Consider the following 24,251-nt stretch of genomic DNA (forward strand, 5'->3'; position numbering starts at 1 on the left):
TGCTTTCTATCATTTAAAATGCTTACAATAGAATATTTTAAATGACTATTGTAAGAAATTCATCGGATACCTTGTCAAAATGAATCAGTCAGCACTAGCAAATATTGAATACGTTGTCAAAGTGGAGTAATGAATCAGCTAGCATCAGATAGATATGAAATAGTAATAAGCTATAAGAGATTCTAATTACTATAAAATGATTTTAAAGCCAAGAAAAAAGAACACATCCTTAGAAGTGAAGAAAACTTCTGTCCAAGACTCCAAGACATCTCTCTAAGTCTCAACTCTCAAGGCGGCAATTCTTAGGCAATAATTCAAACTACTTTTGGATTATTAGAATAGAAAAACATCTCTTGTTTCTTCCTTCAGTTTCTTTAGAATTGTATCCTATTAGAACTATAGCAGATTAGCATATCATCTCCAGTCTAGAGACTTTAAGTCTTCAACAATAATACGAAGTTCATCAATCTTGTAAGTATCTCAATTGATGAAAATGTTCATCATTAATAATTTATTTTGCTTCATCATAATATCTCTGATTTTATGTTATATTAAATTGTTATAATCCAACATCTAAAACTTGTCCAAAGTTTTTTCTACTTTTATTTAAATCCATTTAGACTGAAGTTATAGATTAATTCTAGAAGGCCTCTGAGTTAATCTTATGTCTAAAAGTACCTGTACCAGTGATAAATAGTGAGAAAGAGACTTTTATGTCTAAGAGACTTAAAATTTTGAAAATGTTAGTAAAGAATCAAAAAAATAATTCAGATATAAACTTATTGATAAAAACAGTGACTGAAAAATTTTTGCTTAGTTAGAAATTACCCCTATTTTTTATTTGGATTGTGATATATGAACCAGCTAAAAACATGGTTGTAGGTAAGGGACTTTTTTTTCGAGCAAAGGTCAAATTTTATTGATAGAGTGTTGTAGCTTGCACAATACAGTAGAAGTTATCTATACATTAGTTATTCACTATTTATGTATAGTATACATTTGCTTTACACTCTCCTACCTACTGTCAAAACATTTCAGGGAAATTGCCCATTCAACAATCAATTTCCAATTTTCATACGTTTTCGGTACACCCCTTCATGAAGCTCCAATATGATGAATAGTGTCAATGGTATGCTATACAATAACCATAGGATATACACTGACATTCTGAAATAGCACCAAGTTTCTGGTTCTCCGCAAGTAGTATACTGAAGTAGCCAGGGCCAATTTATGAAATCTGCACATAAATGAAGATTCCTTCCAATGTTCACTTAACTAGGGTACCTCTTCTGACCATGGATGAGATCCCCTAAACACTGAGCACGTCTTCTGAATCTTGATCCAGACTGCAACTGATATTTTTCAAGTAAAGAATAAGGGTCAATCGCCACATAGCATACATTCACTACTCCCACTTAAGCAACCCCATTTGCTCATTATATCCTTTGTGTAAAGTCTTGGTTTGCACAATAACCACCGAATGAATGAGAACCTAGGAATTTATCCTTTGTACTAGATTATGCCCCAATATTTCAATAGAAGTAGAGACCTAATTGCTTTTAATGCTGACTTTATTGTGTAATTCCCTGTGTTACTTGGAAGCTATACTATAGCATGCCCCATATTTGGGTTAGGAACTAACTCACTAGAAGTAATCTTCTTATTTTAGCATTCAATTTCCTTCCACATGGCCATCTCCAATCCAGTCCCTGAGCACACTTAGCAACAGCATCAATTTTAGTTATGCCAAAGGCCAAAAGAAGCATCTTAGAGAAGTGATGATACAAAGGACTTATGGGGTGCCACTGATCAAACCAGAAATTTGTTGCCAATCCATTCCCTATCACCTACTTGATATAAGGTTGGGCTAGAGGTCTCAATTTGAGGATCATCCTCCAAGCCCAAGAATAGTCCAGTGGAGCCTTTACTCCTCAAATTGAATTATGTTTGAGGTGATATGTGTGTATCCATTTGAACCAAAGATTCTCCTTCTTTATGCAAATATTCCAAATCTGCTTGATCACAAGACAATGGTTCCAAAGTGCTAAACCATGTATACCCAAATCACCTTCCTTTGTTGGCTTACAAATATCCTTCCAGCTAACCTTGCGCCATAATGACTCCTTGTGACAAGTCCGATTTTCAAGATTTTATAATCTATGAGTTTGCCTACGTGGGATTACTTTCAAACTAATTTTGGGTAGGAAAAAAAATAGAGAGTTGAGAACTTTAGTGTTCTTAACTAGAATTAATTGCATGTTTGGACCAACTTGTGGGGTTAATCCATAAACTTAGATTTCTTTTTGAGCATTTCATCTATAGCTGCCTCAAAATTTAGGGACCAAAATTGAATATAAATAAGTAACAATAACGAAGCAAGAAGTGTTTCTTGAACCATCTACAGAGAAATCCAGCATTTGCTTTCTTTTTAAATAAAAAACTTGGGGAGCTCCTAAACTATCATCGTTGTCCATTTTTAGCCCCTGATCTATTTTTTTTATCTCCAACTGACTCCTGAACAATTAAAAGTGTATAATTTAAGGACTTTTGACCATTTTAAACATAAATTCTATCGGAATCCAAGGACATTTTTGTCCGACCATAATCAAAAGTATTGAAAACTTAATTGAAAAACATCAAGAGTAGGAATAGAAGTCTTGAAAAGAGAAAACCCTTCATTTTTCTAAAACTCTTCGTCAGATTTTCTCTACAAAACTTCTAAATTCATTGATTTCATACATAAGTGGTCAAAGTTTCATCGGATTTTTCATGTCCCTCTCAAGTATGAAATCAATGAATTTGGAAATTTTATGGAAAAATTTGATGAAAAGTTTAAGGAAAATTAACAGTTTTTTTTTTCAGAATTTCTACTTACTCTTGCCTTCGATGCTTTTGATTAAGTTCTTGATACTTTCGATTATTGTTAGACAAAAATGCCCATTCGGTTGCATCTGGATTTATGTCTAAAATGACTAGAAGTCCTTAAACTATACACTTTTTATTCTTCAGGAACTAGTTGGAGATAAAAAATAGATCAAATGCTAGTAGTGGACAATGATGGTAGCTCCCCACGTTTTTTACTCTTCTTCAAATGACACATTTTGCTCCTTCACTTCGTTCCACTTTTGCATTTCTTCCAAAATTTTCGGGGGCAAGAAAAGAAAGACACCCAAGAGACTAGAGTAAGGCAAGAGGAGAGCTAAGGAAAAGGAGGAAAGAAAGTAGGAACATGGCGGTATTCTTGACCTTCTTATTGCAGCTGTGACAAGAGGAAAGCTCAGAGATTTGCACCTAGAGTTACGAGAAAAGAATTTTTTCTCTTACTTGTCATGAATTGAGGTCTAAGGTGAGAAGCTTTTCTCTTACTTGTCATGTGAATGTAGTATCTTCTTTATTAGTGTTTATATGCACTTTGTGGTGAGAAACAGGGGATTATTGAGTGGAATAGAGCTGGGGAATTCGTGAAACACCTTTAGAATTGGAAACCCGTGACTGCAGAAGTTATAATCAGCCATATGCAGTTTAAGAAAATCATCTCTAACTTGACGTAGACAACTCAAATTTAATTACCATTTGATGTTTGTAAAACTAGGCACTATAAACCAGTATCAATATGTTGGTCTTGCTCCTCATATATTGAACCCAGTTTATATCCAAAATAACTAAAAATAGTCCTGGAATGGAGCGGCGGGTAGCTTCGGAACCATAAGGAGATGTTCCACATGAGGTGAGAAATTTTCACTAATTTGCCAAGTAATTGGTATACTACCTACATAGGTGTTTTTATACGAGTTTTTGATGGAAACTGTTGGAATTCTAAGTGAAATAGAACTATGAAATTCATGAACAAGACATAGCATTCAGAACCGTAGCCGCAGCGGTTTCAGTCAGCTTTGACCAGTTGTGGAAAATTGGTTATAACATGGTATAAAAAAGTCAGAATTAAGAACCGTCAATTGCATTTGAAAATAAACTGGAAGAGCTTTCCAAGGGTATAAAAATCTAGCTCTGGTTCACTGTCCATAAATGCTAGAAAATTCGAACAACTTAGCTGAAAATAAAACTCTGCACAGGTTATGATAGGAAACTGTATTGACATGTGACTGGATTTAGACCCACTTATGGTCTGAATCGTAGAACGATGTCTCTAGAGATTTGTAGTACCTTGAGTCTAGTTTCTAATGGCACTTATTTTATGGTTTTTTGACAACTATAGCGTGAGTTAGTTTATTTGAGTATTACAATAGCTGCAGCTTTTACAGTCATCCTCGAGCAGTCTTGGGAAATAGGTCATAACTTGGTGTAGAAAAGTTAGAGTTGACCACCATTTGTTGCTTTATAAACTAGATTTATAGAGCTTCTTGTTAGTGTAAATTTTTGGCACTAGTTCTATATATAAAGAATTTGGTGCAGCTCTAAAATCAGCTGAAAATCAACTCTACTTGTAGTTGAATTGCTCATGGTTTAATGGTACTTTGTTTTCAGTTATTTTCAAGTAGGTTTTGATCCTAATCAAGGAATCTAAGCTTGACTTGGGTTTTAGGACTTGTTTTTTGAAATTGAACTCTAATTCATGTTGTGGTAGGTTGTACCTGAGCAAACATAGAGGAATAACAGTAAAAAGAAAAGGAGCAACCGAAGTGTGAGTGTCCCAATACTCAGTTTTTCAAAAATAAAATATTATTATTATACTGCCAAATGCGTGTTTTTGGTGCTGAAATTTCTGTGCATCTGGAATATTGTTCACTTGTTACTAAATTGGTGTTTAAATTTGCTTTATACTCTGGTTGCGATGATTATTGTTTAACATGATACCATTAATGATTGTTACTGTTACTAGGGCCTATGTCAAGTTTAGTTAAAATGCTATGAGTCGGTAATGGACCTGGTCGATTGGTTTTGGCTATCTTAACAAAGCAACCCGTCACATAGGTACATTGGGGCTTCTATACGCTTGGGCCAAGACTGATGTGTGCATTTACTAAAAGTGATACAAACTAACATGCTTGGGCCCTGTTTGGATAGCCATTTTCGGCCAAAAAATTGCGTCATTTTTCGTAATCACATTTTCGTATTATTTTTTTTCCTCACATACATCAAATCGTTACAGTAATTTTTCTACAAAAAATTCAAGAAAATGCAATCCAAACAAGGCCTTAGGAGGTTGTGTTTGGGATCAAGAGTACATGTTGTGATAAGGAGGTTGTGGCTTGTTACTGTTACGTCTACTGGTGTTTAACACCATTATCATGCAAAATACTGAATTGTGTCACTTCTGGTAGATTAGTCTATTCATATATACTAAGTGAATTATGGGTGTTTATTTTTTGGAAAAACTTATTGTAATACTATGCATAGTAGTATTGAGAATACGTACAGATCTTTTTTTTTGGAATATTTATCTTCGAGTTTGAAAATTATTTATGAAACCATGCTCACACACATCATGGCTTACTGAACCTCTAGCTCACTGTCCTTTTAAAATGTTTTCTACAGATTTTGTGTCAGGTATACACCGGAAGTATAGGAGTTTACTTGGGAGTTGGAGCTGTGTAGATAATTTTTGGTGATTAAATGCTTCTGGAGCTGGTAATCCAAGGTATCTAACTGGTAGAGAACCTGTTGGAATTTGAATCAAGGAACAAAAATTTTACTACATGATTTCATCAACTCCAGCACAAAATACTTGACACTTCTGTAGATTGGGCTTTAATCCGGATAAATCTGAAATTCCTCCAAAGTATTTTTGATCAAGTGGAATGACGTTGCAGTGTCTGCTGTCAATATGACAAGATCATCAACAAAAGCCATATGATTAAGTGAGGGACTTTTTATCAAAGTGTAATCTAGGAAACAAATTTCGAAATAGGACAAAAAAACTAGTTAAAAATAAGCAAGAAAATCATATAAAATAATAATAAAGGACTTTTGTTAGCATAAAACACTCATAAAAATTGGTTATCAAAGGAAGTACAAAGCAATTCTCTCATGTGTAATAGATAATCGCACTCGAAACTCGATCAACACCCCTGGTCAAAAGTTCAAAATAAGTCAAAAAGGAAAAACATTTGACCAGAAAAAGAAAAATGAAAAAAATCAAATTTTGACTAGTTATACCAGTTTGAGGTCAACTACGGTCAAAACTCAATTTTGATCGAGGTATTAACATCCAAGTTATGATGAGACTCAGACCCGATGTTTGGCTAGTTTTTGATCCAACTGGTTCGACCTGTGGATCCGGTCCTAGCCTGATACGTTCCTCGGTCAACTTGTTCCGAGACCCGTAGCACGATTCGCCCAAGGATCTTGACGGATTATCAATCGTTTGTATTGGTAGAACCTGGAATCAAGAAGGATGACTCAACTAGATAAAAGGTAGTAGAACAGCGACTCTAATTGAGGTGGTTACTCAAGTAGATAGATTGGTTTGAACAATCAAGGACGATATGCGAGATTGATTAAGAAACCCTTGCCACGCAAGTAAGAGGATTGCTCTCGGTTTGAAGAGACAAACGAAATAGTTTTTATTCTAAAAAATACGTACCCTTAACTAGTACATGATATGCCTTTTTATAGGCTAGAATACTAAGAGCCAAATCCGTTTGGAACACGGATTGGTGGACTACTAAACCTACCTAATTTAGGACATGAGTTTGGGCCACACTTCCTCATAAGTGGGCTGGCTTATTTAACACAAATGACCAATAAAATAACTACTAAACCACGACTAATAATAACAAATAAGCGGCCAAGTCAACGAACGACGTTCGTTTGTAAGGCGTGGGCACGCTTTATAAGGACAAGTCGTCTGCCCACTAACAAATTCTTCTCAGCAAAGTCGTTTGTAAGGCGCGAGCACGCTTTATAAGCTCAAGTTTTTTGCCCACGCTAATTATCAGCTTGGATCAAAGTGTAGATAACTTGATTAACATCCTTCAAGCCTTCAATGTTTCTATAAACACCTTGTTGGTCTTGGACATTCGAACAAGGGTTTGAAGTGACTATTTGAATCTCTGTGCCCTTGCACGTGTAATAGGACCCAGTGGAACTCTCATTGGATCAACATTCCGGCTTGAGTCAAGGTCGCCATCCAGCCCATTATCCGTGCACACATCATAGCCTGAAAACTAGATTGTATCATGGCATCAATGTTTGATTGTACTACATGCTACATTTGCTTATAGATCTTCACACCTCTTCTACCAAGTTCCAATGGGCCCCAAGTTTTTTTTTTTGATATTTCTACTATCTATAGCTCAACAGTCACATTAACCAGTTAAGGGATTAGCTCAACGGTGAAGGAGAGAATCAAGGCTCATGTCAAAAGCAAACAGTTGATTTCTCTAATCCAATTGGGTGTAACCGAAGACATCAAATTGACAACACTAGTTGAAGACGTCAAGGCTCTTGCAAAGTTGTTTCTTATGTGCTTTTGTTGTTTAGATAATACCAACAATATAAATTTATGTACTAAGCTTAGTCTATATGCTTTAAGCATAGTTTGTGATGAGGAATGAATTTATCCTACTTCTTTGCTCCTAAATGCACAATTTGTCTAGAATCTTGTGCCATTGCCCAAATACTATAAAGTTATAGTTTATCAATAAAATCTCTATCATTCCAAAAAAAAAAAAGAAAAAATTGTCTAAAGTATGAGTTTTTTTTCTTTTTGCGCTTCTAGGCATAATTTAGATCGAAATCAGTAAATAATTTATCATTCTTATATAGTTTTATTTACATTTTCAACTATTTATACCTTGGAAAATTACTCTATTAGTCTATTTAGCTTTATTATGTTAAACCAAATAGGTACAAATAAGTTGTACTAAACAGTGGAAATTAAAATGATATATCTCGAGCCATTATTGTTGAATAGAGATTAAATCCTTGCAACTCCTTGTCTTCTTACCTTCTTATTCTCTATACTAACAAAGAAAGTATGTAAATGTGCAGAAAAAGAGATAAGTAGAAGGAGAATTTAGAGTAAGGATCTTTTAACCTATGCCTAATCAAAGTGTGTGTTGTTGATGGAATACCTAAGCTATTTATAGGTTAGAGGCACATACTAAAATCCCTGGGATTTCCTTCCATCAAGGAAATATTGCCATAATTCATAACTGCAAATAACATTTTCTGACTAATTCATTGATTTGATGGATTAATTGATTAAATAAGATATCAATTAACAGAAGATACCAATTGATCATTAACAAATAAGAGATACTAATTAATTATTGAAAAAATGTCTATTTAATCAAGATGTCAATCACTTTAGAATCAATCATATGGATCATAATTGTCTCTAAAAGAGGCAAGTGTACACATGTACCAAGATCAGTGAAGTCTAAAGTCTTTAGGACTCTATCATTCACTTATCTTTTGATTCTATCAATGGATATGTGTCCCAATCACCTATGCCAAAGTTTTAGAGAGTTCTCATTGATAACACTGCATTTAGTACTAGCACCATGCATAGTTCAAAGGCTATATTCATATGTGGGATCTAACTCAAGTTTAAATAACATTCCATCTAAATTGGCAAAACCAATAAATTTATTATTTTTCAAAAGATTCATAGTTAAAAGATGAGAATTGGAATCATATCCAACAATAGATAGTCTAGAAAGAGAGATTAAATTTCTAGAAAAAGATGAAACATAAAAGGTATTTTCAAGATCTAATAGGAAACCGGCCTTTAAAATGAGTCTATAGGTCCCCCACACCTTCAACAATTGAACACATCCAGTTTCCAGGATAGATGTTTTATTCACTTCCCAGCGGCTTCCTTAGATTTAGAAAGCCTTGAATGATTTTGGAAATGTGAATTGTAGAACCACAATCAATCCACCAAATATTATCAGAAATTTTAGTGAAATTAGATTCATAATACACAAAGGTGAGATTACCTTTTTTTTTGAGCCACTTCTTGTATTTGAAACAATCTTTCTTTCAGTGCCATTTCTTTTTACAAAAATTGCATTTGTCTTTATTGCCATCTTTCTTCATAGGAACACTCTTGCGTTTTCCTTTCTTTGCTTTTCCTTTATCATGAGTCACAAGATGAACGCTCTCTAGTGTCCACGTTTCAACCTCTCCTCCTCTTGAACACACATGGTCAAGCGTTCATTAATTGACCATTCTTCTTTATGTGTGTTTATACGAGATCTTAAATGGAGTATATTACTATGGTAGAGAGTTGAGAATGAAATGCACAAGGAATGACAGTAGCAGCAATATCCCTCATTTCCATAATGTGCTTGCGTTTACTCCTACTTTTATCAAGTGTCATGCTTGCAAATTTCTTCAAAAGGGTGCTAGCCAAAGCCTTGTCAAAACTTACACATTATTCATCTATTGCCTGCATGTAAATTTTGATTCAGTCACAATCAGGAATTGAATACCTAATGCTTTGACTGACATGCGACTTAATGAGCATCAAACTTAAGCGATTAGATCGCTCCCACCGCTTATAAGTAGCCTTTTCATTTGATGAACTAGGATCCGTGGGAATGGTGGTTCATTATCACAATCAAGATCCATGTATCCCAAAGTCAGAAGAATCTTGTCCTTCCATTCTGCGTAGTTTTCACTGAATAGCATTGGAATACGAGATGAATCCTAAAAAGAATTAGGGGTAGAAAAAACTGCAACTTTCAAGAATAAACATACATTATTGCTATAAAATTTAAGACATAAAGGTTGAATTAACCAATGTTAACTCAAATAATAAATTCAAACCTTCCTACGGGTAGAGACTACCAAACATGTATTGAATTTATTTTATTTATAATAAGACTGGTAAATTAAAAATTTAAAAATAGAAAATTTCCATACCTGTGGACCTAGGAAAATCTCTCAACACAATGTTAAATTTACCATCTTATTTCAACTAATCTTATTAAAACTACCACTTTCCTGTGGGCTAAGTGATAATTTTAACAAATTAATTGTTTACTTAATTAGTTGTTATTCGTATAATCACTTGACATTCATGTGAATAAATTCTAAGCATCAAGTATATAAGATATTGTGACCACTCTTAAATACAAGATGCAATGATCTTTATGATAACATCTAAATAATTTACAAGTGATAAATGAAAGGTTGAAAGATGTCACAATTTCTACTTTTAAATAACTAGGCGAAGGTGCAACAAATAAACAAACTGTTGATGCCAATTATTGATCACAATTTCAAAGTTGTTAAATAGAACTCATATAAACATAAAGTGCACCAAAGGCAAAGTTCAACCTTTATGCTATTTTAGTATAGATGATCCAAAGTCAAAAGGCATAAGTATACTAACCGTAATTCATGCAAGACATAAACAGTTATGTTGTCATATACAAGCATAACCAAACGAATGTTACATAATGTTTTTGTTGATCAAATGTCATACTAACTATATATGTATGCACTTAATCATATGAATCATACCAAATTGTCTTGATAAATACCCACTATAACCACAAGTGAGAAGTTAATAACTACATATGGATGGCCAAAGTCCAACTACATATATGTTTCTTAGATTGTTACAATACATTGATAACAACAATTAATCATGATGTGTGCCAATACATATTACACCCACAATAAAAAATGTGAGTCTAAGAAACATTTAAATTATTAGCAAGTCATATCGGATTAAACAAACCCGAACGAATTGCATGGCCAAATAAATCATCACAAGAATAATACATATACATGGGATTAGCTGTTGATTCTCAATCATTGAGATAATGGAAACATAAGTCCATGACAAATTGGATTTGATTCATTCTATGAATCTATGCAACTTTTATCAGATTGCTGACAAGCCATGAAGTTACATGTTAAACAACATGGATAGAGGGTGGTTCTGATACTACATATTCAACCAAATAGGTACAAGTTGTACTAAGTAGCGAAAATTTAAATGTTTTACCTCTCGCCATTGTTGTTGAATAGAGATTAAATCCTTACAGGTCCTTACCTTCTTGCCTTCTTCTTCTCTATACTAACAAAGAAAGTACGTAAATGTGTAGAAGAAGAGATAAGTAGAAGAAGAATTTAAAGTAAGGATCTTCTAGTCTACGCTTAACCAGAGTGTGTATTGTTGATGGAATACCATGGGCTATTTATAAGTTATGCTATGGACCCTTACTAGCAAAAACCAAAATTGCTAGTGTTTCTTTCCATCAAGGAATATTGTCATAATTCATAATTGAAAATAATATTTTCTGACTAATTGATTAATTTAATTGATTAATTGATTGAATAAGATATCAATTAGTAGCTACCAATCAATCACTAACAAATGGGAGATACTAATTAATTATTGAAAAAATGTCAATCAATTACTCATAATATCAATCACTTTAGAATCAATCATATGGGTCATAATTGCCTTTTTTCAGAGAGTCAATTCTTACATATTAATGATCCTATTTGGTCCTTGAACTTTCAGAAGTGTTTAATAGGTCTTTAAACAAATGATATGGAGTGCGAGCATTCATAAAATACATACACAACCTGTCGTCCTCGGGGTTTAAATCGTGTACTTAAGTGACCTTAGATGGATGGTTTGGATTCCCTTACTCAATTACGGCGCATATTAGTTTCTTTGGTTTTTCAGTTTGCTAAGTTTTTGCCTACATACATTGTTCAAATGTTTAGTTTGGGAACTAAACTAGCTTCCTTTTCCCACTTTTTCTTTGTGGTTTGAAAAATAAAATGTCCTACTGCACAACAATTCATCCTTCATCCATCATAAACATGTTGCTATGAAGTTGAGTTTGAGAGCATAAGCATCTTCAAATAAAGGTAGAGCCAAGATTTGGAAATGGGGGAGGCGAATTTGAAGATAAAAGAGTCCCACATAAGCTCTTTTACTGTATAAAATCGAAAAGTGAAAGTTAAAATCTTTGTTACTAAAAATGATGGTTGTAAACGTTGATGGAATAAAGGTTGGAGCATTTTTTCTAGGCACAGAGTGAAAGAAGTACAAAGATTACACCTACAGTACAATACTACACATGGAAGTATAAAAATTACACCCACGGTTCAATGTTATACTATATGATTGCAAGAAGAAATTAATATTCTATCAACAAAGTAATAACATGAGGAGCCATAAAAATCAATCAAAGATAAGTTTATCTAGGAGAAAGAATGATCAGATTTTTGAGATATCGTTAAGTTTATTACCACTATAAATTGAGCAAATTGGTATGAAAAAGATTGTCAGTTTCAACTATAATATTATCTAGTATAGTGGAATCGACTTTTTGTTACTGTAAGCCTCCTTTTAGTCAGAATTCTTTTATGGTCTTCCACTAGAAACTTGCAAAAGCACAAGTCAAATTGGTACAAGGATGAAGCAATTTATTTGTAATACATGTCTTCTTTCATTGTCCGGAGACAAGCTGAGAACAAAAAACAGACGGTCACTCAGTTACTTGAGCTTGCAGCAGTTGCAGATTGGGATAAGAAAGTAGCCGCTGCATTTTCATCACTGCAATAAAGACATGGATGTTGCTCAAACTGTTGGTTAGCTAAAACCTTTCTGGCCATGGAAACCACCTCTGTGTTGGTCAGAGGTCCTGAATGCTCCTTAAAAACTTGTTGAACTGCATTACTAAATGCTCCAAAGGCCTCCCCCTTCTCAGAAATTACGTCAGCTGAAGTTTCATCTGCTTGGCATCCACTAAGCAGAATTCCTTCATCCTGCTTCAGTGCCTTATAGAACTCTAGCTCGACATGAGGTAAGCGGAACCTAAGACTTGCATCTGCTCCAAAGACTTCCAACAAATGAGTTCCAATATCAGTGGTGTTTATGTTTGACAAAGATGAGAGATGTGTCAGTACAGATTCATAAGGTATGGCCTTAGGCTTGCTGCAGGAAATAGAAGAATCCCCGTGTAGATGATTATTGGAAGGTCCAATTTGTTCCTTTTCTTTGTCAATGAGGCCTCCACTGTGGCAAGAATCAGAAAGGACAGTGAAAGTTACTCCTTTTGGCAACTTATTCACCAGATGTCTAAAGTCCACATCTGCAGTTTTGGACAAAGTTGACGAATTATTGCATGTACGTATTAGTATTACCAAGCTTCAAGATACTGAAAAAACACAGACCAATAAGGGAACAACTTACTTGTGATCAGATTGAAGTCAATAGGAACAATTGCCTCTTCTTTGGAGAATGGAAGGAATGGCTTGTCAACAAGTGTTCCATGGCCACTATAGTGAAAATATAGGACATCACCAGATTGAGCCTGATCAACGATTCGATTAAGTGCCTTCATGATGTTGGCACCAGTGGGCAAGATGAAACTGCCTGGTTTATCGGTCAAAAGGTTAATGTTTTTTGGCTCAAATCCAAACTTCTTAACGAGCAAATCTCTCATCGCTTGAACATCATTAATGCATCCATGCAATGCATATTTTGTGTTTGGATAGTTGCAGCCTACTAAAACAGCCCACTTATTCTTTCCTTTGTCCATTTTTCTCAGCCAGCTTACTTTGTGTATGCAAAACCTGGGTACTTTTTGTTCTTAAAAATGAAGTGTTATACTTGTTGGATTTGGAAGGCAATATTTATAGACATGGTGCCATTTTGCAATGCAAGAAAGTTAAACAAATGATAATTATAGATCTATTTAGGTTTCTTGCTGAGCTCTAACTTAGCCTGCAAGTGTTTGTCTTTCTTATTCGAGCATCACTTAAATTATACAAGTTTCTTGTTGAATTGTAGCGTACCTTATCCTTGAAGTGATTTAATTTCTCATTTAAGCTCTACTTGGTTATATAGATAATCAAGGTTTTGCCATAACTCTCAATTAGTTTCGCATTAGAGTAGGGATAAAGTGGAAATTCATTATCTATTTCTATTAGCTATGTTGGGATTCCTTCAAGACTTAATAATTGATTAAAATAGGGATACAGAAAGCCAGAAGGTAAAATTCTACATTAGTTTGGGAAAAAAATGTGTGATACTAATACAATTGAAGTTTTGTTTGGATTGTTCACATTTTTGAAGTAACACACGAATTAAACAAAGAATTGAGAGTTAAGAAGTCAAATTCTGCTTCCAATCCGCAAAACCAATTGAAGCCTGTACGCAATGGCTGCACTTTGCGGATAAGCAACTTCTTAGTCATATGCTGTCAGCATATGTCACAGGATACATAAATTTTGTTTAGATTCTTGTAGTCCAATTTTGTGCATCCGGATGATTGGGCGGTTTAACATTGCATTTGTAAACCCCCTCTTCTAGGAGTTGGGGCAAGTGTCAATGTCTTTTCACCCAGTTCTATGCAGTTATCATACTTCTTACGTTACATGGTATACAATTATATTATGTTGTTCTATTCCTTTCTTTCCCACCAGAAGAACCTATTTGCATATTCAATGGGACTTTTTTTTTTTTTTGGTATAAACCACATGTATTCGTGTCTGTTTTACGGTCTCAGATTAATTTTGTTCAAGTCAGGCTGAATCCTTTGCATGGGATACTCTTCCAAAATTATCCTTTTCATTCTCATGAATTTTGAACCTAAAACGTCATGATTAAGGGATAGAAGTCCTTTCACTTGTACCAACATCCTTTGGTTACTCATGGGACATTTAACTACCACCCAAAAAGAAATTCACAAACAAGAGAATGGAGTGCCCATCTGCTGGTTACTAAACAAGAAAGACTTGCTTTACTTGAGGAATTCTTTTATTGGGAGTTGAGTACGCCAGGGGAATGTAACGACTCCGCAATACCTCTCTTCACCCCCACCTAGAAAACAACCAACAATGTTAAAACGGAAAAAAAAAAGGTTCAAATCCATAAACGGCCAGAGATGTCCAAACTTCGAAGTCATGCAACCTGAAGCGAAATATTGGGCGGGATGTTTCAAATGGAACTAATGGCGGGGCGTCTTGAGTTTGCCTGTGTGACTGAGAAAGGCTTCATAAGGAAAAGGTCAATATAGAAGACAATTTACTGGTAAAAAGAATATTGATGGATAGAATGACCATAGCCCATCCTAAGTTGGCAATTTCAGTGGCACCTTAGAGTATAATTATCTTTTTGCAGCTTAGTTTGGAAGTTTAGGAGAGAAAAGAAAGACGAGAGAAATTTTAGAGTCGTGACTTTTTGAGGGAGCAGAGGAGAGAAAGCTTATTAAGCTTGTTTGGGGGTCTAGGAGAGAATCAAAATGATTTGGGACATGCTACATGTACTGATGTACTGCCTAACTTTTTGAGGAGAAGAAGTGGCGGTTATGAGTACTTTAATTGCTCTGCTCACAACTTTCATTTACTTCTCCACAATTTCAACTCTTTCTCCTTTAGGTCACAACGCCATCCACACCCAAATCTTTCCATTCCCCTTCTTCTTTACTTTCCCATTGAAACTCCCAAAGCAACTTTCTTCCCATTCTCTTTCCTGGTTCCCATGTCCACAAACTTCAAACCATGGGACCTTGGTTCAATGGCTAGGGAGAGCCCTTTAAAGCTCTTGCCACCGAATGCATCACACAAGAGGCATAATGCTTCTTATATTTTTAAAAACTTAGAAAGTGCAGTACGATACTTGTTTAGTCTTGTGGTTTACACCTTAACCCTCATATAAGTCTCTTTAGGCTCCGCTCCCTTAGAGTAGGAGTAAGAATAGATTATATAGTTGCCATTATACAAACATCTTTAGACTCCCCCTTTAGAGTAAGAATAAAAGTAAGTTAGATAGTTCCTGTTGCAGAAATAAAAAGAAAAAAACATATATCCACAAACTTCAAAACTACATTAATAATAAAGTGCTCGTGGAACAAACACTAGCACTCATACGTTACAACTTCTTCTGGGACCTCAACCCTGGTGTCAGAGTGAATCCATTCAAATTAACCAAGAAAGACGATAACCTTTGCAAATATATGAGCAAATAATCACTCCCACTTGAGGAGGGGAGAAAAAAAAAGAAAAGCAAATTTTGCAACTATATGTGTAAACTGCAATAGATAACCTAACAACAACTGGTAAACCCTTAAAATGCTGTCAGAAGTTCATGTTCCCAAACCCTCGTATCCCTCGTGCATGCATATGCACAAATATCTAGTACTTGTGCATCAAATGTCACATGTTGAACTGCTGCTAACAAGTATAACTGAGTCTCGTCAAAGTCAGACTTGAGACATACCAAAATAAAACTTGCCTGAAGAAAAGGAAAATAAAAGCCAGAGTAACACCTTAGCAAGTTACATACTTTGTCACTTGAGCCAACAATCTACACCATAAAGAACAAAAAAAGACTACAAAACAGAAATTTTTAGCAGATAGAAAAGATGAATAGCAGGAATGAATCAAAGAAACGAAGGAAACATTCAAACAGGACCAAAGAAAATGCAAAACTTGTAATCCAAAGGTTGAAATTCCAATTCAACTGCAAGAGAACCCCTTAGATTCTAACACAGCAAGCCCCATTACAGATAGTTGCATCAGCTTTTGAATGCATGTACATATACACCCGGACAAACACAAACATTTTTCACATACATGTTACTTTTTGGCATTAAAGTATCCATATTTGTGATTAGCAGATTCACTTAAAAACAAAGTCTACTACAAAAAAGGGACTACAAGGTGAGACAAAAGGTTATCATAACTTTTTCTGCTACTTGTACAAGGCTCCCAGCTAAAAGAGAACTGGAGCAAAGATGAAAACCCTGAGATAGCTGACACTATATATTTAAAAAAAAAAAAACCAACCATGCTACGGAAATAACAAGATCAAAGAACTAAATATCTTTCCATACATTGAAGTCAGAAGTAGAGTCATTGTAATTGATAATATTATCCTGGCACCCCAAGAAGAATGTACTCCTCAGAGCATCCAGGTTTACCAAAGCATGTGCTTTTCCACTTGGACTAGCTGCAACAGCTACCTCATCTGCACCAACTATCACCTCAGCATAGCCTTTGTCAACCAAATTATTTTCCAACTGCAAAAATACATTTGTATGTTGAGATTTACTAATAGAGTGAAGGAAGAAGAAGTGAAGAACAAATGGATAGATGACAGCACCAATCAGATGGCATTACAGGTGTAAAAGAAAGAAATTCAGGATCCAGCAAATTAAGCTGATGAAAGTAACTTGAGCACGCAACCAACAAATTGCATGTTATGCTGCAAATAAGAGCTTGAGAGCAGTTCTCTAGTATGCAACGTTAAGCATGCATGTTATCAGTTTCTCTACCGCCTTGGTGCAAAATGTTAAAGCATATTGGTCAAATCTTAAGTTCCAGATTTGTTTGTGTTGATGTTTTGAAGTGTTTTTCGTTATATATCTATACAAGTCAACTCTAAAAGGGCTTATTTGACAATAAAAGTCAGATGCTATCAATCAGAAGAATAATAAACATATTAAGCGATCAGCCCAAAGACAAGCTCTTTTAGCTGCAGTTCATAGAAAATGTTAAGTGCATGCACTATAAAACTAGGATTTTCAGAAAAAAAGATGATCTCAGTGAACTGAATCTTAGAGTTGACTTGTTTAGTAAACCCAGTAGTCCCAGCTGGGGCATCAGCATGGTTTAGTCTAGTTTCAGATTCAAGCAAAACATAAAGTAAATGTGCGAACTTTAAATATGAATTCAACTAGTCAAGTGAAAATGACAACCCCCCTCAATCTTGGAAAATGTTTAATTTTTGAAGCCAAATCATGTATCCTCGAATGGCAAATGACAAAATCAGTACTCACAGCTTGATTTCAAGTGTGCACTGATTTGTCTTTATGTCTTTACCGCCCCACAGAAAACAATAGTCCTTACCAGTATCTTTATTTGACAAAAAAAAAATTAAAGAAACTCTTAACACCACAGTTGGAAATGACAGTTCTCTGTTGAACATATAATATACCACAGTTGGAATAATGTTACACACAAACATAAATACTGCAGCAAATGCTCGTTGGAGAAACTTGATTGGTGCTAAGGCACAAACAAACTACAGAATTTGTAGGATGTCTTGCTAGGGCACATATTAAACTTCATAAAAGTTAGGCTATCCACTTTGTTCAAAAAAAGTTGATCAGTTCCCCAAATAACTAAATAAAGATCAATAGAGGGAAAAGTAAGATTGGTTTTTAAGTGATTCTCTCCAGCATGCTCCTAATTTCATGTTAACTTGAGCTGCACCACAATGACTGATGCATCAAGACTCCTGTGTTTCCCCTTCTCTATATACTTAGAGCTAGAGGAAAAGCCCAAGTATTAACCTCTACTTTGTAAGTAATCCTTTAAAATACACGAATATAGAGAAAATTATGCCAAGCGGAGTCCGTGAATTTGTGGCTTGAGGAAGGAAGACTAAACAAGAAAAAGAAAAGAAGAAAAAGATTTTTTTTTTGACATATAGTATTCAATCTAATTATGAAGCAATAGAAATAGTTGACCTCCTTGAATCAGAATGCCCAAACTGTGTCATTGGCCCCAAATTACATTCAATTGTTTATGCAAACAGAAACTATTGCTGGCAATTCTATTATGACATATTACATGTCGTCAAAATCAAATGGCAAATTTTCTTCTCCCTTCTGTACTAGTTGAGGCAAGAACAAATTCCAGGGAAAAGACTTTGATCAAATACAAATTAACGGCACCAGAGAAACAATTAAAGCTGCTGCACCTCTTTAGTCATGCAGGCTTTTAGCAACCCATAACCATCTAAGACCCAAAAAATGCATATTATAAATGTTCTAGACATACTTCTGCAACTACCCTCCCATTCAGTCCCACTAGTCTAAGAAATACTACAAAAAGAAGAACAATCCTCTCCAGCATAAACTCTCTGTTAGTATACAAAGCTTTCTATAGTTTCTCTATGAGCATTGACCGCTTAAAATCAATAAGCAGCAAAATTCAAGCTCCAAAAGCTATTCTTTTTTTTTTTTTTTTGCTAAATGGCAGAATTATAGGATATCTACTCTTTTATAGAAAACTAATGACAAATCCCAGCTGATAAAACGCTAAAAAAAAAAGAAGTGAAAGAAACCAGCCTTTTTGGTTATAACTTGAGAGAATTTCCTAACTGATGAATTTCCACAAGCCAAATAATAACTTTCTTGAAATTATTATGCTCAAGGAAAATAGGACAGGTTTTACAATGAAACACACAGTAAGTGAAACACAGTGAATTAGACAAATGATATGAATTAGTAACTTAAAACTCACCCTAAATAAGGTTTTGGCTCCCCAAATAACAAATGTCTCATTGCAAGAATGGTGTCTATGATTCCCCCTTACTCCCCCAGCTCGGATCTCACCAATGTGAACCGAAGCACAATTCGTTGCTCCCCCTGTTTAACAGTAACAGATTCATATTTGTAAAAGTCTCGTACATCGTGCTGCATATATGGCACCTTGAACAAAAAATTGGGGCGGTTTTTGGGAGGGATGGAGAAATATATTCAGACCTGAAATGCCAGCTTGAAGACCGAGAGAAACAGGATCAACAAACCACCCACGTTTATCCTTCACAATAGAGGACGACATAGAGTGAAACCTCACAAGATTGGCGTCCTCATCTTTACCCTTATTGCCCAATTTCAGAGCCCAAGTGTTGAAATCACTCCTAGGATGCTGATGATGCTGGATTCTGAGGGAAACCCATGTGAGAAAAAGGAAAATGGAAAGGAGAAAAGGGAAAGCATGGGGTTTTCTGAGGAAGATTTTGATGGAATTTACTAGTCTAATTGTAGCTGTAGCTGCAGTGGTTTGGGATTGAAATTGGTTGTTGTTATTGTTGGTATCTGAAATTGGAAGCAGGTAATTACTGCCAGAATAAGGTGATGATGAAGATGAAGAAGATGATGTTCTTCTACTTGGAGGATTTGCCATAGAAGCGTTCAGTTGATTTTCGCCATTTTAGGATTCAATTTGGTTACCATTAGTAGTATTATTTTGGCATTTGATTGAACTGGAAGGTTATTTGTTTTTGCAGCTTTGGTAGTTCGCCGGGTTAATTCCACTTTGTCCCCCCAAACTTTGGACGATTATCCACTTAAGTCCCTAAACTTCAAAATGGGACACTTAAGTCCCTAAACTTATAAATACCTCCCACTTAAGGAAAATTGTTAACAAATCCTGAATGCTGTTGGTGGTCGAAGTGTCCCATTTTATAAGGATTTAGGGATTTAAGTGTCCCATTTTATAAGTTCAGGGACTTAAGTGGGAGGTATTTATAAGTTTAGGGACTTAAGTGTCCCATTTTGAAGTTTAGGGACTTAAGTGGATAATCGTCCAAAGTTTGGGGGGACAAAGTGGAATTAACCCGTAGTTCGCCTTTCATTTGGAAAAAAAAAAAAAAAAAGGACTTAAAAGCGGAAAAACGTAAATATTCCTCTTAACTCTTTCTTTTTTTGTCACGACAGTTTGACTTTTGTAAATCCTAAACTTAAACCCACAGGACTATTTCAACACTTGGGCTCTGAAATTGGGCAATAAGGGTTAAGAGGGCTCAAGTGTTGAAAGAGCTCATGCTTCAATTAGACTAGTATAAGAAAGTAGTATAAAAAAGAGCCCAAGTGTTGAAATTGGGCAATAAGGGTTAATTACTTCTCACATATGATAAATTCTCACATTTACTTCTCACTTCTCCATTTTTTATTCATTAATTTGTTTTTTTATACTACTTTCTTTTTTCTTTCCTTTATTTCACTTCTCACATATGACTATTTCTTTTGTTTTTCTATTGATATTACTAATTGATACTTATAATAATGTAATTTTTAAACCATTGGTTGTTAGGTTAAGTGGCAAGGAACTTGATATGTTTTAAGTAAAGTTTCGAGCTCTCTCACTAGGGTTTTCCTCTCCAGGGTTTTATTTTGTTCATGGCAGTTGAGGCTGCCCTCTCACCTAAGGGTTAGGGGTATCCTCTTTCTTCACCTCCTACATTTAAGAAAAAGTCATTCTCTGAATTGTTTGCTAAGAATTCTTCGTTGGCTTCATTGCAAGTTCATGCTACTATGACTACTCATCGGGGGAAGCCGACTGTCGTCTTTAATGCTGCTGATATATCAGCTATTTCTTCTCCTTTTCGTTTTGCCATGGTAGGGAAATTCTCTAAATGTCGGCCTTCAATGCCAAATTTGCGCAAGTTTTTCGTAGCCCTTGATTTGAAAGACTCTGTCTCAGTTGGTCTTTTGGATTTTAGACACGTTCTGATTAAACTCAATAGCGAAGCAGATTTCTTACGTGTTTGGTCTCGAAATATTTGGGACATGATGAAGTGCAATGTGGCATGCAAAATTCAGAGCTGCGTCTTTCGAAGCTGGTGGCTCGGCAGAAATCTAATATGGATCCAGGGATGCCTGATATGGAGTTGTGGGTAAGGAAGGTGAATGAGGTTTCAACAACTCAGGTTCATCAAGTTGTGCAGTCATCCCTTCCGCAGGTTTCACAAGTTTCTACCGCGATGTTTATTGCTGATTAAAGAGGTGTGGGGCTGTCAAGTTCTCCTGGCTTGGATGGTGGATTGAACAAGGAGGTTTTTGGTTTTAAGTCTAATACTAATGTTGATCCGGATGAGGATAAGGCTCTGTTGGTGGGTCAATCTGATGGGTTGGAGAATTTGCATTCTAGTTCCCGAATTGCCACAGATCGTGTTCATGCGCTTTTAGAGCATTATAAGTTGGCAATTACTATGGATTCTGCCGTCATGGTTGCAGAACCTGTTTCTGCTTACTTATTTGTCCAGCCATCATCTCTAAACTTCCCAGAGCCTCGTGTGGTATCTTCAACTGTATCGGCTCTGGTGGATAAGGCGATAGGTTCTACTGCTGGCCTTATTATCCAAAAGCTGGCTGAACGGGTTGTCCAGGAATTTGACATTGATATTGTTAGGGATTTAGGTGTGAGCAACTATTCGGTGGTTGGTGTTAGAGCTTTGGATTCGACCTTGGATCAATTTGTTGGTAATTGTGAACCATCTGAGGAAAAGCTGGTGGAGCAGGTTTGCGTAGAAGTAGCTAATCAACAAAATGAATTGGTGTGGCCAATCTGAATGTGTCTCCCCGTAAGACTGATAATTCCAGGGGTACGTCTTTGGAGGATTTACGACGGTGGTTGGATGGGTTGAAGAATTCGGATGAATGGCACCAGGTTACTAGTCGCCGTTCGAGGAAAAAAGGTGCTTCACCTCCCAAAACTTCTTGGGTTCATACTTAATGATTAAGTCAATTTTTTGGAATGCTAAAGGAGTGGATAACGCTCTTACTATAGTTCATTTGAAGAAATTGAAGCACATGCATAAGATTTCATTACTGGCTTTATGTGAGCCTATGGTGGGTCGAGATCATCTTGATATTGTTAGAAGAAAGCTGGGTTTCCCGTATGCTTTTTCTAATGATGAGGGTAGGATTTGTGTTTTTACGATATTGATTATAGGTGTGTTATTCTTGCCGCATCAGATCAATTCATGGCGTTTGCAGATTACCCATACTTTATTTCACTATTCCTTCTTAGTAGTTTTTGTTCATGCTTCTTGTGATTTTGATGACCGGTAGGTGCTTTGGCAGCAGCTATTAATGTTGAATCAAAAAGGTGATCCAACAAATTTTTCGGAGATTTTAATGTCATTGTTGGTGTGAACGAGAAAAAATGTGGCCGCTTGTTTCGTTTTTGTGAGGCGGAGTCTTTTCTGAACTTTATTGATGCTACTTGCTTGACGGTTTTGGATTTTTGGGGGGCGAACTTTACTTGGTGTAATAATAGGTTAGGTAGGGCTAGAATTTGGAAGTGCTTGGATAGGGTTCTTGTGAATAGGGTTGCAAACGAGCCGAGTCGAGTCGAGTTTTGAGCTAATTGAGCCGAGTCTCGACTAAATTTTACCAAGCTCGAGCTCGAGCTCGATGAGCCAGCAATTTTCAAGCTCGAGCTCGACTCGAATCAAGTCGAGCCGAGCTCGAGCTCGAAAAAATTAAAAAATAATTATTTTATTTTTTAAAAAATAAATAAAATAATATTTTTTTCTTAATAAATACGTAATTTTACTATGAAAATAAAAAATAAAAATATATATATATAATATACGTATTTTTATTATTAAATAAAAATAAAAAAAAATATATATATATATATACTCAAGCTCGCGAGCTAACGAGCTTAATATTCTGAGCTCGAGTTCGAGTTCGAGTTTGACTCGAGTCGGCTCGAGCTTGACTCGAGCGGCTCGATTCGTTTGCAGCCCTACTTGTGAATCAACAGTGGTTGAATTTAAAGGTGAATACTTCAGTGTCTCATTTGAACTGAGTCACTTCGGATCATTCTCCATTGTTAATAACTTGCTCTCTTGCTTCGAACGTAGTCCCTAAGAGCTTTTGTTTTTAGATTTTTGGAAGCACATGGTGACTTTCATAAGGTGTTTAATAAAGCTTGGGATGTGCAATGTGAGGGTCGCCCTATTAAAGTTCTTCTTGCTAAGTTGAAATCTGTTAAGCAGGCATTATGGTTATAGAATAAGGATATTTTTGGGAATGTTACTGATCGCATCCGGGAAGCTAAAGAGTATGTCCAGACATTGGAATGTTCCTTGGAGGCAAATACATCGGAGGAGGTTTAGAACCAACTTATCCAAGTGTGGTGTGATCTTAAGTTGGCTCTTCTGCGGGAGGCAAGCTATTCGCGTCAGAAATTGTGTATTCGATGGATGAAGGAAGGAGATGCTAACACTAGGTTTTTTCATGCCCAAGTTAAGAAAAGGAGGGTGCGCACTTGTATTCATAGAATGAAGGATAATAACAAGGAATGGATTAAAGAGCCATCTAAGATTGAAGAGATGGCAGTTAATTTTTTTCTAGAATTTTAACTTAATTCGATCATTCACAGTTGGATCATTCATTGTTAGAAATCATTTCTTCGGTTATTTCTGATTAGGATAATGTGTCTCTTCAGCGATTTCCCACGGAGAAAGAGGTTGGGGTTATTGAATTCCAAATGAATGGTGAGAGTTGTTCGGGTCCAGACGGCTTTACTAGTTCTTTTTTCACTTCTTGTTGGGATATAGTGAGAGGTGATGTTTATTGGGCTGTATTTCTTTGCTGGAGCTGAGCTACATTGTGGATGTACATCTACATTGCTGGCCTTGATTCCTAAGACCACATGTGCCTCTTCTTTTTCTGATTTCAAACCAATCAGTTTATGTAACTTTGTGAATAAAATTATATCTAAATTATTGATGGTTCGTTTGGAGGGAATTTTACCTAAGATAATTTTGCCTCAGCAGA

The 24,251-nt window shown here is 35.6% G+C and overlaps 2 protein-coding genes and 1 long non-coding RNA gene across 3 annotated transcripts; 1 reads left to right on the forward strand and 2 right to left on the reverse strand.

Moving 5' to 3' along the window:
• The first annotated feature begins 247 nt into the window (after window positions 1-247).
• Window positions 248-5,700, forward strand: LOC140009175 (uncharacterized). The gene is made up of 3 exons (XR_011816525.1): window positions 248-471; window positions 4,586-4,642; window positions 5,497-5,700. It is a non-coding gene; the product is annotated as an uncharacterized lncRNA (long non-coding RNA).
• A 6,513-nt stretch (window positions 5,701-12,213) lies between these two features.
• LOC113695522 (metacaspase-9-like) lies at window positions 12,214-13,637 on the reverse strand. Its single transcript, XM_027214649.2, has 2 exons — window positions 13,136-13,637; window positions 12,214-13,034 (listed from the first exon to the last, which is right to left on the reverse strand). The coding sequence occupies exons 1-2, from the start codon at window positions 13,482-13,484 to the stop codon at window positions 12,433-12,435; spliced, it is 951 nt and encodes a 316-aa protein (XP_027070450.1). The 5' UTR covers window positions 13,485-13,637; the 3' UTR covers window positions 12,214-12,432.
• Window positions 13,638-16,499: 2,862 nt separating this feature from the next.
• Window positions 16,500-19,931, reverse strand: LOC113697506 (uncharacterized). Its single transcript, XM_072055777.1, has 3 exons — window positions 19,440-19,931; window positions 19,198-19,322; window positions 16,500-16,967 (listed from the first exon to the last, which is right to left on the reverse strand). The coding sequence occupies exons 1-3, from the start codon at window positions 19,861-19,863 to the stop codon at window positions 16,764-16,766; spliced, it is 753 nt and encodes a 250-aa protein (XP_071911878.1). The 5' UTR covers window positions 19,864-19,931; the 3' UTR covers window positions 16,500-16,763.
• Between the last annotated feature and the right edge of the window lie 4,320 nt (window positions 19,932-24,251).

Source organism: Coffea arabica, chromosome 6e (assembly GCF_036785885.1).
Source record: "Coffea arabica cultivar ET-39 chromosome 6e, Coffea Arabica ET-39 HiFi, whole genome shotgun sequence".
NCBI classification, from domain to species: domain Eukaryota; kingdom Viridiplantae; phylum Streptophyta; class Magnoliopsida; order Gentianales; family Rubiaceae; genus Coffea; species Coffea arabica.

Coding starts and splice junctions, on each gene's coding strand:
- LOC113695522 (XM_027214649.2), bottom strand. CDS start 13,484: ATGGACAAAGGAAAGAATAAGTGGGCTGTTTTAGTAGGCTGCAACTAT. Junction 13,035..13,135: donor TGACTTCAATCTGATCACAA/GTAAGTTGTTCC, acceptor CCAAAACTGCAG/ATGTGGACTTTAGACATCTG.
- LOC113697506 (XM_072055777.1), bottom strand. CDS start 19,863: ATGGCAAATCCTCCAAGTAGAAGAACATCATCTTCTTCATCTTCATCA. Junction 19,323..19,439: donor TCTTCAAGCTGGCATTTCAG/GTCTGAATATAT, acceptor ACTGTTAAACAG/GGGGAGCAACGAATTGTGCT. Junction 16,968..19,197: donor GAGCCAAAACCTTATTTAGG/GTGAGTTTTAAG, acceptor GTATTTTTGCAG/TTGGAAAATAATTTGGTTGA.